The sequence below is a fragment of the Ostreococcus tauri genome (genome assembly GCF_000214015.3).
Source record: "Ostreococcus tauri WGS project CAID00000000 data, contig chromosome 19, whole genome shotgun sequence".
NCBI lineage: Eukaryota > Viridiplantae > Chlorophyta > Mamiellophyceae > Mamiellales > Bathycoccaceae > Ostreococcus > Ostreococcus tauri.
In genome coordinates this window covers 71,436-86,179 of record NC_014444.2, presented here as the reverse complement: position 1 = coordinate 86,179, position 14,744 = coordinate 71,436, and the positions used below count along the sequence as shown (strand labels likewise).

General features: G+C 52.6%; 10 protein-coding genes across 10 annotated transcripts; 5 read left to right on the top strand and 5 right to left on the bottom strand.

The window, feature by feature from the left end:
- Window positions 1-19: 19 nt before the first annotated feature.
- OT_ostta19g00330 (Galactosyl transferase) lies at window positions 20-505 on the top strand (the record flags this gene model as incomplete). The annotated part of the gene is made up of 1 exon (XM_022982523.1): window positions 20-505. One exon carries the CDS (start codon window positions 20-22, stop codon window positions 503-505), a length of 486 nt encoding a protein of 161 aa, XP_022841242.1.
- A 657-nt stretch (window positions 506-1,162) lies between these two features.
- OT_ostta19g00320 (unnamed product) lies at window positions 1,163-1,876 on the bottom strand (the record flags this gene model as incomplete). Its single annotated transcript, XM_022982519.1, has 1 exon — window positions 1,163-1,876. One exon carries the CDS (start codon window positions 1,874-1,876, stop codon window positions 1,163-1,165), a length of 714 nt encoding a protein of 237 aa, XP_022841241.1.
- A 282-nt stretch (window positions 1,877-2,158) lies between these two features.
- Window positions 2,159-3,097, top strand: OT_ostta19g00310 (unnamed product; the record flags this gene model as incomplete). The annotated part of the gene is made up of 1 exon (XM_003084261.2): window positions 2,159-3,097. The coding sequence occupies one exon, from the start codon at window positions 2,159-2,161 to the stop codon at window positions 3,095-3,097; it is 939 nt and encodes a 312-aa protein (XP_003084309.2).
- Window positions 3,098-3,572: 475 nt separating this feature from the next.
- On the top strand, window positions 3,573-7,136 carry OT_ostta19g00300 (unnamed product; the record flags this gene model as incomplete). The annotated part of the gene is made up of 1 exon (XM_003084260.1): window positions 3,573-7,136. The coding sequence occupies one exon, from the start codon at window positions 3,573-3,575 to the stop codon at window positions 7,134-7,136; it is 3,564 nt and encodes a 1,187-aa protein (XP_003084308.1).
- Window positions 7,137-7,863: 727 nt separating this feature from the next.
- On the top strand, window positions 7,864-8,745 carry OT_ostta19g00290 (unnamed product; the record flags this gene model as incomplete). Its single annotated transcript, XM_003084259.2, has 1 exon — window positions 7,864-8,745. The coding sequence occupies one exon, from the start codon at window positions 7,864-7,866 to the stop codon at window positions 8,743-8,745; it is 882 nt and encodes a 293-aa protein (XP_003084307.2).
- Window positions 8,746-9,235: 490 nt separating this feature from the next.
- On the bottom strand, window positions 9,236-9,589 carry OT_ostta19g00280 (Methyltransferase FkbM; the record flags this gene model as incomplete). Its single annotated transcript, XM_003084257.1, has 1 exon — window positions 9,236-9,589. One exon carries the CDS (start codon window positions 9,587-9,589, stop codon window positions 9,236-9,238), a length of 354 nt encoding a protein of 117 aa, XP_003084305.1.
- A 61-nt stretch (window positions 9,590-9,650) lies between these two features.
- OT_ostta19g00060 (Alpha 1,4-glycosyltransferase domain) lies at window positions 9,651-10,166 on the bottom strand (the record flags this gene model as incomplete). Its single annotated transcript, XM_022982490.1, has 1 exon — window positions 9,651-10,166. One exon carries the CDS (start codon window positions 10,164-10,166, stop codon window positions 9,651-9,653), a length of 516 nt encoding a protein of 171 aa, XP_022841240.1.
- A 1,408-nt stretch (window positions 10,167-11,574) lies between these two features.
- On the top strand, window positions 11,575-12,663 carry OT_ostta19g00270 (Methyltransferase FkbM; the record flags this gene model as incomplete). The annotated part of the gene is made up of 1 exon (XM_022982488.1): window positions 11,575-12,663. One exon carries the CDS (start codon window positions 11,575-11,577, stop codon window positions 12,661-12,663), a length of 1,089 nt encoding a protein of 362 aa, XP_022841239.1.
- A 1,002-nt stretch (window positions 12,664-13,665) lies between these two features.
- On the bottom strand, window positions 13,666-13,869 carry OT_ostta19g00260 (unnamed product; the record flags this gene model as incomplete). The annotated part of the gene is made up of 1 exon (XM_022982479.1): window positions 13,666-13,869. The coding sequence occupies one exon, from the start codon at window positions 13,867-13,869 to the stop codon at window positions 13,666-13,668; it is 204 nt and encodes a 67-aa protein (XP_022841238.1).
- Window positions 13,870-14,121: 252 nt separating this feature from the next.
- OT_ostta19g00250 (unnamed product) lies at window positions 14,122-14,298 on the bottom strand (the record flags this gene model as incomplete). Its single annotated transcript, XM_022982476.1, has 1 exon — window positions 14,122-14,298. The coding sequence occupies one exon, from the start codon at window positions 14,296-14,298 to the stop codon at window positions 14,122-14,124; it is 177 nt and encodes a 58-aa protein (XP_022841237.1).
- Between the last annotated feature and the right edge of the window lie 446 nt (window positions 14,299-14,744).

Genomic DNA, 14,744 nt, shown 5'->3' with positions numbered 1-14,744 from the left:
GGACGTCGACGTCGTCGTGATGAACCCCGAGACGGGTTTGGAGGACATCGTCGATGTCGACTACGATCAAGTCCTCGCCGCGGATTCAAACGGGGTGCACTGCGGGGTGTGGTTGGTGCGAAACACGCCTTGGACGCTGTGGTTTCTGGATGAACTCTGGGCGCGCGAGCGCGTCTTCGAGGACGAACGGCGTGCGTTGCATCACCTCTACGCGTCGACGCGCGGGCGCGAGGTCACTAAGGGACCAATCTATCCCAACGCGAACACCGTTCGGGCGAGGACGAAGATCGTGCACGCGTGCGCGTTCGACTCGCAGCCGTGGTTTTACGAAACGGGCGATTTCATCGTGCATCTCGCGGGACTCAAAGGGACGGTCAAGTGTGCCCTGTTCACGCGCTACTACGCGCGCGCGCGGGCGTCGATGCGCGCCAAGGGGATGGTCGTCGCCGCCGACGTCGATGTGCCCCCGCCGAGCGCGTGGACGTGTCTCACGAAGAACGCGTGAGTGGACGATGAGCGCTTCGACGGGACGGTGAAAATAGATACAGGTCGCGCGGGCTCGATTCCACGACGCTGTTGAGTATGTACATCGACGCGTGCGTACGCGAACGACGTCTCGCGCGTCGTCTCGCGGTCGTGGCATCGAGCCGCCGCGAGATGGACGCGGATCGGTGGCGACGACGACGCGACGCGCCGGTTATAGCGAACTGGCGCGTCCCCGACGCATCGTCATCCGCGTTCTGAGCATTCGTATGAATACTACAGAGACGCTCGCATTGTGTGAGCGACGAACGCTGACGTCCGAGTCGCGCGCACGTCATCCCACGCACCGACGTGTTCTTGTACGCAGTCGCGTCGTCGCGGCGAGACGCGAGACGCCCGCGTTGTGCTCGAGGTTCCTTCGGCGTGCGACAGATTGCGTGACGCGATGACGATGCGGTTGATAATACGCACAAGTACAGCGGTATGCTTCGCGCTAACGCGCGTGCGATCACCACATAAACGGCGCGAACGACGGCTAGGTATAGTGATCCTTCGCGTATCCAAAAGGGTAAACCCCACGCGTTTCTTCATTCCGTCTTCACTCACGCAGTCTTCACACACTCCGTGGTACGACGTCATTGATACAAACTGAGCTAAACATATGCGCGTGTCGTACCGCTCACGGCGGTGGCGGCTCTGACGCGACGGCGGGAGTCCACGACCACGCGCCGTGCGCGCGAACGAGTCGCGCGCGCGCGAGTTCGTCCGTCGAGACGTAGTGGAAAGAGATCGCCTCGTCACTGCAGCACCCCGGACCTTGCTGTGCGTTCATAGTTCGTTTGACGTACCAGCGCGGTAAGCCTTCGGATCCAGCGCGCATGCGCTGCGGACTGAACACCATGAACCGCTCCGCCCCCGAGGCGTCGCGCGAGTTGTGTGGATACACGCCCACGTCTCGAAGGCACAACGCTAACGCGACGTCCTCAGCCTTTGTCGCCGTAAATTTTCCCCGCGCGCACGCGCCCACGCCGTCGCGACTCGCCACGGTGACGAGTCGCAACGCCTCTCGACTGAGCACGATGGTCGCGCTGGCGACGAACGCGACGCCGCGCTCGACGAATTGTCGACCGATGTAATGCGGCAACGTCGCGTCGAAACGATTTAAATACCGCAACAAGTGCGCGCCGTGCACGTACGTATCGGTATCCGCCTTTAACACGAAATCGACGCGTGTCGCGTTCGCGAACGACGCGTGTGCGTACTTCTCGTACGTGAACGTCCACGCCCTCCAACGCTTCGCCGATACCGCGTCGTCGGTCTCCGCCCAATCGACGCGTATTCCAGGCGTTTTGCGATCGATAAACTCCGAGAGCGCGCGCACGTCTCGCCCCATCCGCGACGAATCGCGTCAGATCTCCAGAAAATACAAAAACGAAAAAGCACCTCGGTCGCGTTTCTTCGCCCACTTCATAACGCGACGACGTGCCCACGATTACGTCACTTTGACATCACACAAGATGACCCCACGCGGTGCGATGCGTTGAAATGACGCGTCGTTGCCGATCGAGACCCACGGTCGTTTCGACGTGTTGAGATGAGCGCGTCCGCCCGGACGACGTCTCCCAACTCGTTCGCGCGCGGCGACTCGTGGCGTGTCCCGTCGAGAGGGCGTGTGATGAGGCGACGATTTGTGCTGTTGACGACGCTCACGTCGTTCCTCTGTGCGTTTCAGCTTTGTGTCTTCGGTCATCGGGCGCCGGCTCTCGAGAGCGTGAAGAGAACGCACGACGAAGAGCGCGCCGCCGAAGCGCGATGGGCGCGTTCAAACCTCACCATTGCGGTCGTTTTATGCGCCACGTCGCGCGGCGTCGTCGATACGCGATGGCAAAGCTTAGCGCTCACTTCAATCATGTTGCCCTCGCTCGCGGCGACGGTGGAGCGCGGGTACGGGTATTCCCTGTACATTGGCGTCGACGACGACGACGTGTTTTTCACGAAGGCCGACACGACATCGTACGTCAAGTCCGTGGTCGGTGATGCGATGCGCGTCGTCGTCGAATCGTATCGACGTACAGGTAGACGCGTTCCGTTCAATCAAATTCTCGAGCGCGCCTTTGAAGACGGGAACGACTACTTGGTACGGATAAATGACGACACGCAGTTTTTGACAAAGTCGTGGACGTCGCTAGCGATCGATGAGTTGATGAGGAACACACCGCCCAACGTTGGAGTCGTCGGACCCGTCGTTCACGGTCCTCGAAACGTAAACGCGCGCATTTTGACGCACGACGTCGTGCACAGGACGCACATGGAAATTTTCAGATGCGACTACTACCCCACAGTTTTCGAAAACGTGTGGATCGACGACTGGATCACGCGCGTGTACGCACAGAGGGCGCGTTCGTTGTCGAATTGGCGCGTCCACCACCACACGGGACATCACGGCACTCGATACGGCGTCGATAAGTCTCTGAAACGGATGCTACAAGCTGAGATCGGCTCGGGGACGATACAGATTGAGCGCTGGGTGAGACACCACGAGGCGAGACGATCGACGCGCACGACGTCGTGTGCGGATGTACGGGCGAAAACACCGATCGAGAGTGCGACGTGACCCGACTGCGCTTTTCACCGTCCACGGCGCGAGAGAACTCGCGGACCGGACCGTCTAAGAGTTTTTCAGAAGGACGAGTATCCGCGCGGCACACGAGTTCGACCAAGATGCGTATTATAAGGTACAATACTACTAGTAGTACCGCTAGTTAGTAATTGTTTACTTAGTAAATTCGGACATTCGGTCTCACCTTGATTGAGACTGTAAATAATCAAACACCCGACCGGTGACAAACCCCAACCCAGAGAGCACTGACTGACCTACGAGCACGCGCGCGCTACCAGGGCGCGCGCGTGCTCGTGATGCTTCTCGATCACCCGTCGACCACGACTGTAGGTTCGAAGAGTCTGAGGACGACTACTTAATCGTACACGTCGTGTCTCACACAACTTTCCCCGACACACAGTGAACGTGGCAAGCGCCAATCGGTTGAGGGCTCAAGTAAGTAAATCTCATCGATTCTGCCTAGCGGAGCATGGGCAAAGTAACACGGCTACGGCGGTCGAGGTCTATGCCTCACCGAAAGACAGCGCGGCGTTGGTGTGCGTTTAGCCTGATATTTTTCGCGGCACTGCGGATGACGAAATATGTAAACCCACCACGCACCAAGTCGAGGAACTCCCCCGTGTGGAACTCCCCCGTGTTTACAGGGAGGAAGCAGAATTCTTCGTCGTTAACCCAGGTCCAGCGCCTGTTCATTCAAGAGCCCCCCAGCCATCTCCAGAATTCCAGCGTTCATTTGGCCGTCGTGATGCCTTTTCTTGAATGCCAATTCGAAGGCAGACTCAAGCCCAGCATTCAGTCTTGGCAACACACCCAGCCGTGTACAAGAGCGCTTAGCAGTCCGGTCACGCTTATTTTACATCATAATAAAATATTCGACGTCGGTGCAATCAACGACGTGAAGAACTTCTGGCGCAGTCTTTCGCGGGAAGTGAAAAACTGTTTCACGTCGGTGGAGCTCTGGTCGGCTGGTTTGAGCGCGGAGGAAGACGTTTACCCCATGGGACCGTGCGTAATGTTTCATAGGACCTTTGTGCGCGCACGCATTTTTGGCTTTTCACACTGGCTACAATACGAGCCCGATGTTTTCCCCATTAGGACGGGATGGTTGGAGCGGGCAATTTTCCTCGTCGAGGATAATCCGACGTGTGATCTGTGGTGGCAGCTGGGCAGTGAGCCTTCGTATGACAGCGTCACTGATTTCCTTAAAACTAGCACCGGCACGAGGGATGTTGATCTGCACATCAATGGTAACGCGCTCTATTGTGTGAGTTCTCCAGAATTCGCTGCGTACCGCGCCATGATGCGCAAGCTGTTTCCACCGATGGGGTGCCTCGGCGATAAGTACATCGGAGAGTTCAACGGTCATGATCACGCATTGTATCGGGCACGGCGCTCCGACTCATCGACTAGATTTCAACACGTTCATTACAAGTTTCGATTGGATCCTTTTATTCGCAATTTTGGCGCTTCGGCGTTCGACTTGCAAACGATTCGAACCATGTACCCAGAGACGTATTTGATTCACGGGAAATATGAACGTTTGTCGCCAACAGAGCGCGCACACGTTCGTCTATCGAACCGACTACATTTAAACGCAGAAGAAGAAAACGAGCTATCAAAGCTTCACTGGCAAGCTGTTGGAAGGCTTCCTTCGAGGAGCGAAATAAGTGTGTGGTTCAAGATATTTTTGCTCGTTGAGGAAAACACGAACCGGTTGAAACTCATTCATCGCTTACACCACGCTTGTGAGTTTAAAAGCGCTGACGCGACGTTGATGCAATACTTCGGCTCAAGTTTGCAACTAGCGGTCATCTCTTCTTTCGTGAATGTCATTCACGCGATGCCTGGGCCGGCAGAAATGGCCACGATCGCCAAGGAGTCTCGCCGTTTTTTCACGATTCCTCACCTTTATGACTTTGAAAACTATTGCAAACTGAGCGCACGAGAGGCGTGCAAAAGACGCACACCGCCGGTGATACCTAACGCTCACTGTCCAGATGATCCACCTGCACATTTTCTTCGACTTTTTGCTGATGGTTGGCAGTTCATTGGCGGCGACGACAAAACGTTACACGTGCGTCGTGGAGCGAAATATACGTTGGAGAACCCTTCGAACTGTGGAGAAGTCAAAGTAGTCCACGGTCGCCTCAAGTGCGCTTCCAAATTTCGTTGGACATTCGCTTCGAGTACGCCACACGTACGGCGCAGACGGCCAAGAGCCTCTCACGAATCGAATCGACGACTCTTTGTGGACGAAATCTCATCGCGTTATCCATCCACAAACTTTTACACCGGTTCGACAAAGACGAGTGATTTCAACTCTACGAGCGTGTATGACCTCGAGGCACGGGCGCTACAGAGGCGCGCCACTGTTTGGACGACTGATTTTCACGCCGGGCCATTTGCAGGCAATTCTGCAATTTTTTCTGGGCTTAACGTGAAAATCGATGCTCGAATCGATTTCGGCAATTGCATGTACTTCAAAAATGATGATGGTGAGAGCGTATGCGCGAACGTCAAGGGATTGAAAGTGCTCGCGAACAACGACTGGAACGGCTTCGGTCTCCATCCCTGTCCAGCGCACACACGCGAGAACTTTTACTATGCGTACGCAGACGATCCAGATTTCAAAAAAGTTGGAGCCGTCATGTGCTCACATCCAGTGGCGAACTGTGAATTGTACATGCCTCTTGGTAAGCCTATGATTCTCTATCTCACGACGCGCCTAGAGTTCGGACGCGATGATCGACACGTACCGTGGAGAGAACCATGGGTGCGCGGAGCAGACTCCGCGAAAGCGTGGGAAGCTTGGATCGATAATTTCATGAGGATTGCCGCCAACGAGTACAACGTTGTCCTGGCTAACAATGAATACGATTCAAAGTACGTGGAGTACTTCACTGGAATCAGACCCGAGGTAATTCCATCGTGGTCTGGACCAAGTCTGGACGACTTGATGCGTTACGACTCGTATCTGCCTACTCGGTTGGATATTCTACTCACACCTTACCGCTCTAATCTCGAATATCATGCATCTGATATCCCCGTGAACGGCTGGCCAAATATGCATACCAAGCCCGTCGTGAATGCTCCACTGAATCATCCCATATTTGATGAAATTGATACTATCAAGGCACACTCGAGTGTGGACTTTAACATCGTGACGATGGCAGAGGCGTATCCACGAGGTTACTCCCACATAAGAAATTTGCGAGAGTTCCCAATGTTTTTATTCATTCCATATCAGGCGTCGGTCATGTCTTTTTTTGAACTATACAGGCTTGGTGTGCCCATACTCGTCCCTTCTGAAAAACTCCTTCTGCGGTGGATGAGGGATCACAGAATGCTCTTCGAGCGAATTTACGGTGAACCAGCGAATGTTCTATCGCGGAAGACGACAGCTCCTTCGCCAAATAGCTTCCGTGTGGAGGATGCGAAACATTGGATACCGTTCTACGACATCTACCAGAAAAAAACGTTCCCATACTTGCTGTATTTCGACGATTGGGCGCACGCCATAGAACTTACCCAGACCGCCGATCTCGGTTCGATATCAGCGAAAATGAACGCACACAATCGTGCTGAGTATCATCGAATTTCATTGATGTGGGAAGAAGTTTTTGTTCGTACAAACTTACGCCGAGGATATGACACTAACAGAGAAGGTCCTTTAGATTTCGCAAGCGCCCTTTGGCAGCACTATCGTACGTCTGCGCGCGGTGATAGTCATACGACGTGTTCGCGGACGAAAATCCATAAAACGATCGTTAAAAGATCAGAGGAAGACACAGTTGCAGGTTTCAGTAAGTGTTCAGAGCATCAGAGCAAACGAAAGCTACCGAGTGAGTATCACTCAAATCTTTTCGACGTCGTCAGTGGGGAATACTTGAAAACATGCGATGACGCCCACTTCGATGAGCGCACAAACAAGTTAACGTGCGTTGCGAAACACACACGGAGTGTGGTGAGTAATCCGTACGCGTGCGCTTCCTTGAGGTATCACACGTACAGTCAGCAACTGCTGTGCTATTGAGTTGAAGGATTTTAGCGTCGGTACGTCATCTAGAACTGGTAAAATGGATATTCGCAACAGCGATCTCACTATATTTCGATAACGTTGCGCCTGGAGCCCTTGGCGCGACTAAGTCGTGAGGTAGAAGTCGATTTCCCAACGATTCAAGCCCCCAGCGATCAGTGATTTCACAGTTAAGTGACGGTCAAGGTCACGGTAGAGTGTCAGCGAGATGCATCAACGTGAAGCCGAACCGACGACGTGAGCGACGGAATGACGCTAAACACACTGGAATGCTATGTCTTGTCGCTTCTTTCCTTTCTTTCCTCTTTTTTCCTCGTTTTAGTCATTTTCTCGAGCGACTTCTCAGTCTGTTTTGATTGGCTACTCGAGCGGAGAGAGCTCACACGTGTAGGGCTCTGCACTTTGACATCTCAAAATGCGATGTAGGTGCATGTTGTCGCGTATCAGCCCAGCGCTCTCAACGCACAACATACATGAAGGGCTTCCAAATAAAGGGGAGTTATGGGATCCCGTGTTGTACTCAAAGTGGAGATCTTTACACGTTTAGAACGCGATCATCAATTGTACCCTGCACTCACACGCTTTTGTAGAACGACAGCGATCACGACAGGTCAAACGACAGCTCTCAAAACGTGGGTTGATGGACACCTCGAAAGCTATGCAGAACTGGACACCAAAACCTGGACAACGAACGAAAACCGCTTCAAATACGCTTCGAGTCGTCATGGCGTGCTTCCTTGTCGTCTCACTCTCGTTGTCTATCCGTGTTCGTGACATTGCTTACAAGAAGAGAACTACCACCGCGACCTTTCGCGCGCTCAGAGACATGACGAGTAACTGTAAAGCTTTTGAGTTCGTGAGCCCCTCACACGAAAGCGCGAAGAAAAGTCTGAGCTCTGATCTTGCAGTTTTGCTCGCGCTGACCGATGCGGTTTTTGTTCTCACGACGCTCGAGTGCAAGTTCTCTCTACCAAACGTACCTTGGGCTTGCGTCAAGGGCAAGGTGGTTGACTCGTGTATTCCGAAACATCTTAAAGCATTGATCAGGAGGCACGCTTACGCGACTTCTATATCACATGCATTTATTTTCATGTACGCACATCTTCAAGGGTACGAACACGTGACGATTGTAGAGGATGACGCATTTTTCGCCGAGTCTGTGCGTGGCGGGTTGATTGACGACGTGCGGGCAGTGTTACAAGGCCCGGATGACTGGAGTTTCATACGTCTCGGCTACAGACCGTTCTTCTTGGAAGCTCAACATAAAAAGTCGACAGGATTTCACCTCGAAGATCCGATTGTGTGCCCGAGTTCGTGCATCTGTGCGAAGTTTGGTTCAAATACATGCCGGATGGTCGAGAGCGGTTGCGACATGAGAGGTTCTCACTTCTACATCGCCAACGGGCGAGTATTTGAGAGTATGTTGACAGACTTACTCGACGTGTCAGAAAAGCACAGAGTCATCGATTGGTTTGTTTTACATCGCTATAGAAACCAAGTATACTCGACTGGCGTCGTCGCCGTGCAAGGAGCGCTCGATATACCCAGAGAACTCCAGGAAGGTTATGCAAAACTCTTCGAGCGACTGTGCGTCTTTAAGCGCTAGATTACATTTCAACGTGGTCGAGTGAATGCGACAGCATTCATCGCTTATCGACCCACGTCTTGTTCGCGATTTCATGGCTCTGAATCCCACAATTACACCCTGCCTGTTTGCAGCTCTTCGAGCAAACATGCGCTTCTTCAACACAGTTTCTGAGCGCGATCAATCTCGTGGAAGGATATCGTCACATGGAACTCGCAGATGATGAGTTTAATGAAAGCGTTCAGGTACAAGATTCTGGCTCCGGTGCTGCGTTCCAAATGTTCCTGAACACGCCGTTCCGGTAGCGCGCAAATTTCGCCGCAACATATTTGGACGATATTGTCGTGCATAGCAGCAGCGCGGAAGACCACGTGCGACGCTTGGAGGCGCTTTTCGCGTTCGCTCGAAAGACGAGTTTTCGTTCAGCCCAGAGAAATCGATCCTGGCAGCGCGATCCCTTCCGTTCTTGAGTACGTCCTCTCTGTCAAGCAGGACAGCGGCGTACTCAAGATTAATCGACGTGCTTAGGACGAGTGAAATCTGAAGATTTGTTGAGATCCGGATACCACTGTTCTCGGAAACTAGGGGCCATGAACTCGTAAATTCCCGAAACTGCGCCATGGCCTTCAGTGACAAAATGAACGGTTTGAGCAGACTCGCAGATAGCTGCGTGACGCAAATGATTATTCGATCTGTTCTTCTGTAACTTTTCGAAACTGGAAGGATTCGGTTCTATCAGAACACCACTCCACTCGAAAGCAAACTCAAAAAGGTGCGAGTTTGAAAATGTCACGCCATCCGATCCCCCAAGTTCCAGGTAGGTGCCGCCGCACAAGCCCTTAAAAAAGTTGGATATCAAAAACATATCCTCCTTATCTTGTGATTTGGAGAGATGTAGGACTGATGTAAGGTTCACAAACCTCTCCTCACAAACGAACGCCTCTGATCTGAGAAGTTGTGTTCCTTCCGTGAGCACAGAGCCAGCCTGCGTTGTATGCGTCACGCAACTCAAGGCACACGTGATTTGTGGCGAGCGAAGAAAAACGTTTCGGATGTTCAGTCGAAGACGTCATAGTCGAATGTTCCGCGTGCAACCAGTTCATTCTGAGGTATACACTTCGTTTTCCGCCGCTTTGCCAGTATACAAGCTCTGCACGTTTTATAACCGGTGAAAAAGTCAGCAGCCGAACGACCACAGCGCTTGCAGCTTCTACACTGAGCGCCTGTACTACTTTTTCGCTTGTTGGCAAAAGTGTTCTTGTTTTCATGGCGTCGTTTTGCACTTCTTTTACGTTGTTTACATAGGCAGAGCACGCACGTTTTTTATCCTTCCTCTCAAAATGCTTCCTGCAAGTCGAGCATTTATGACTAGCACTAGTCCGACACGAGTGCTCGTCAGAATACAACCCAAAAATGCTTTCATCGACGCTGTGTGCGGCCATTCTTCTTCCCAGTGAGAGAATATTCGTAGATCGTTCATCACTTACTTTACGCGGTTGAATTTCGTGTTCTTCAACAAATGTAGCCAGGCACGACAGCCACGACGAAGGCCTAAGAAGACAGCCTGAGATTTAGCCACGCCCTCCCGAAGGGGCGCGAGCTCGCTCGGGAAGCGACTAGACGTTTTAGTCCGTGAGAGGTTAAGAAAGATGTGCCGAAATGCCCGTCGTGGTTTCGACCACTTCGACGGCGACGAGTGAGTAGGCCTGCTGCACCTGGTACACGCTGTGATGGAAAGACTCGGCTCTTTCCTATCTTCAAAGGGCTCTAAATATGGAGAATGATTGTAAAGGCAAACACGCGTCGCGCAAGCAGGACAAGATCATTTGGATAACGAATGAGTCCTGATCGGAGAGCAGTAAAGGGACCACAAGATGGACGATTCAGGAATCGTCCTGTGACCCTTTGATCCAAGCGTCGCGGTCGACAAGCAGTCGACAAGCAACGCGCACGCCTTGGCAAACCGCGCGCCCGCGTAGCCCAGTTGCTATCGCTCTCGTAGTCGATTGTGATAGTCCAAAAGAACGTATAAGTATTACACACAGGAGTAATCGGCGGCGTCTGTGCAGGCGCGCCGCGGGCTGGTCGAATAGGCTTAGGAGGTACCGGAATAGGGGTCAAGGTCGACCCCCGGGACTGAGCATTTTGACAAGGACAGCCGCCTTTCCATCATTATCGTATGGTTTAGGGTTTAGTTTAGGGTTTAAGGGTGATCGTATGGGTAAACAGTATACTGATAATGTTCGGACAAATGGCGTCTTCCTCCCTACTCTGGAAATGGGGGCATCTTGCACCTGCAAGATGCAAGTGCAACGCAAATTGCGGCAGTTTCGGGGTGTCTTGCGCAAGTCCCCCGCCCCCATTGGGTAAAATCGGCATCAAGATCTGCATCACGAGCCTAAAAGTTGTGATGCGCGTCAGCATCACGATTCATAGATCGTGATTTAGCCAGATAGAGATTGGGCTATCTCGTCAACGAGCGACGCGACGAGCGACCTTACGAATCGTTGAGTAACATCACGTTACATCGTGTCGCCGAGAACGGGCGCATACATCATCGACGAGAACCGCGAAGCTTGGGTCGTGCTGAAGACCGTCTCTATAATTGAATTTTAGAGTCGGAAAATCTCCAAAACTCTAAAAAATTCTCTAAAATTTGCCAAAATTTTAGACTTTTAGCAATCTCTTCTTCAGCCTTATAATTGCCAAATTAATTGGGGGAGCTCTTGCGCAACCTTAGATACGTAAATGTTCTGCCAACTTCTTGGTCTTTTGTTACGTCGCGTACAGCATTGGTTATTGCGCACGCGAAGATAAGATCGATATCTCGCGATATCGCGACATATCGTCATGGTTACACGCAGAACCTGTCACGGAATAAATAAAGCATGCAATTGTCGGGTTATTGCTATTGCTATTGCTATTTTTGCTTCACTCGTCGCGTTATTATTAGTACTTCTACTCTCAGTCTCTCGACATCCGGCGGTCCTAGTGGCGCCGAGCTTCACTCGACCCGGCGCCGATCATACGAACCACCGAAGCACCCAAACAACTGACGGTACCGACATAGCAAATCGGGGTCAGGTGTCGTGCTTGGACTTGCTCAGCAGTGCTGGCAAGCCGATCGTGATAGCACGTTCCAGAGCTCAGTCACCTTTTTCTATCGCGGTGCATGATCATGTATCTGATATTATGATAAGCAAAGCCATTGTGGATTCTGGATTGTGGGATGTCCATGTGCTCAAGGCACTGGAACACTTCGCCAGGGATGCTTGCGTAAAGGGCGGACTAGCACTTGATGTTGGGACTAATCTTGGCTTTTTTTCAATGGCACTGTTGGCCATGGGTTGCAGTGTTAAGGGTTTTGAAATGCAACCTCGCATGGCAGAACTTGCTACATTAAGTGGTTGCATAAACGGGTATTCAGATCGTTTTCAACTTAAGCTTGGCGCTGTGAGCGATAGTCACGGCGCACATTTACAAAGAGTGGACGCAACTAGTGGCAATCTCGGAGGAATAGGCATCGTGAAAGAAGGTGGTATCTCAGTCCGTGCATCTCGCTTAGATATGATGCTCGATCTCAAGACCGAAATATCGGTTATGAAGCTTGATGTCGAAGGCCATGAGGACAAAGCCTTGTATGGGATGTCAGAGTTGTTGAAAAGGAAACTTGTTAAATGCATCATTATGGAGTTTTCTCCGAATGTTATGGGCGTGGAAGCTGCTGAGAAAATGTTGCAATACCTTCACGCTTTCGGCTTTCAAGAGATACACGAAATAGACCATATGCAACCCGATGAATACGACAAACCCATTCGCATGTCAAGAGTAGATGTGAAACAGGACTCCTGGGCAAAAACGTTTGCTAAGAAGGTTTTTGACGGTGGCGACAGTCGCGGAGCTCATTTCACTGATCTGGTTCTAAAACTCTCGGCTTAAGGTCAGGCTGGGTAATTCCGAGAAATTCCGAAAAATGGTTGGTTTTGGACTTGTTTTTCGTCTTGTATGGATACCCCGGGTGAGACACGCGACGCGGCAGTGTCCTCACGATGCGAAATGAGGAGGAGAAGAGGCGATGGAATATCGACGTAGACACCATAGCGAGACTGAATCAAGCGGCGGATCTTCGTACAACCCCTGCGCACACTTACATCAAGCTCTCTCTTGTACTACAAAGGCGACCGCCCGTTTCGGCATCACTTCACTTGACGAGCGACCCCACCTCGCGCGAAGACTCGAACGACGTTTCGTCGTCGCCGTCGTCGTCGTATTCGATCCTGTACGCGCACGCGCGCGCGTCGAACGCCGCGAGCGTCCCTGGGAAACCGCATCCTCCAGCTCCCAAAAAACACGCCGTCGCTGCCCGGGTTGTCGCCGTCCACGTTGGTTTGTGTTGGACGTATAATCCGAGTGCGCATCGCCATGTATACATAAATACACACATCGATGCGAAAATGACGTGTAGTACAAATTACAAATACGACATATGCTCATACATTGGGTACATTTGTGGTGTGTGTTTTACCCAATGTATTTATCATCGCACGAGCGAAAATGAAAAAAATGAAAACGATCCAAATGAAAACGCGCACGCCGACTCGACGGCTCGGGCCGGGGCGCTTTCGAGGTGCAGACGTGGACGCGCCGCAACGAAGGCGCACACGCGTCGCGCGCGGCGACGGCGCGTCGCGGTGATCGCTCGCGTCGTGGAACACACGCGCTACGATGCGCACGCGCGAGGCGCTCGAAAACGCGCGCGGCGCGAGCGTACGTCGCCGTATAGATGCGTCGCGCAGCTCGGCGCGCGCGCGCGTAGGCCACGCGAACGCCTCCACACGCGTCGTCGCGCTGTCACGGTGGGCAGTACACGTCGCCACGGGCGCGTGATGATACGTGCGAGTGCGCGACGTAGAAATACGTGCGCACGCGACTCACGTCGGGTCACCCAAAGCTCGCGCGCTTGGCCGCGTCGCCTCGCGTCCATCCCCAGGATGCGCTCGTCGTGACGCACACGCTGTCGAGACGTATTTGAAGTGCGTTTTCACAGACGATCTGGTACGTGTGATGGACGAACGTCGCATAGGACACAGTGTCGGCTATGAAACACGCCCAGCGGCGATGCGGCGTCGTTCCGCGCGCGTCCATTTTGACGAGCGCGCGCGGGCGTCACGTCTGGAAACTGCGTGCGCGCGTCGCTCGATGCGTCCAACGTCTTTGACGGGCGCTCGATGTGTCTTTCAGCACACGTGTCGTCATTCCGTGTCGCGTGTACGTCCTATACGTGCGCACACTTCCGAGAGCGCTCGTACCGAACGCGCGCCGTCGCGTAAAGTGACGAGCGACGCACTTTGTTCGTATACATGTAGTACATCAGCAAGTCAAGTCAGGTGCATATTGCTATTTACATGTGACAGACTTCATGCGATACTGTTCACTGTACGTGTTCGGAGGCGTGTGACTACATGGACATAGATATAATATATTCTTCCTGAAAAGTCTGCGCGGCTTCACGACGCGTGCGGAGAGTCCAACGGCGTCGTTCATGGTGCGTTCCTCGCCTGCGCAGCACGCCATGGCTGTGTGAAAAGGTGCCTTGAAAACTTCAGAATAGCGTACGATACCAAGTGTTGAGGTTGCGTGGGTCCTTTACTAATCACCGCAACTGTGCGCGCACGCAAAGACACGAAAGTAAACATGTGTGGAGAAGACGCTTTTTATAAAATCCACTACGCAAACTGGAAATCAATGTACAACGAGCGTGTGCACGACGAGACGATTCACGATTCTCGCGCGTACGGTGACCACGTCTGGAACAAACTCTCTCACGGGAGAGTCAAGATGGTACCTAGCAGTATCGCGGAACGTATGCTTCGCCACACGCGCGTTCAACGCGGCGGCCGAATGTGCCTCGTAAACGCGTGAAGGAGTGAACCGTTTCACTACGTTGGGTGCTGCACGTTTCCTGGGACGTGAATCGTGCGGGTGATAAAGAAATTAATGACGGTAGCAGAGCCGAGAAC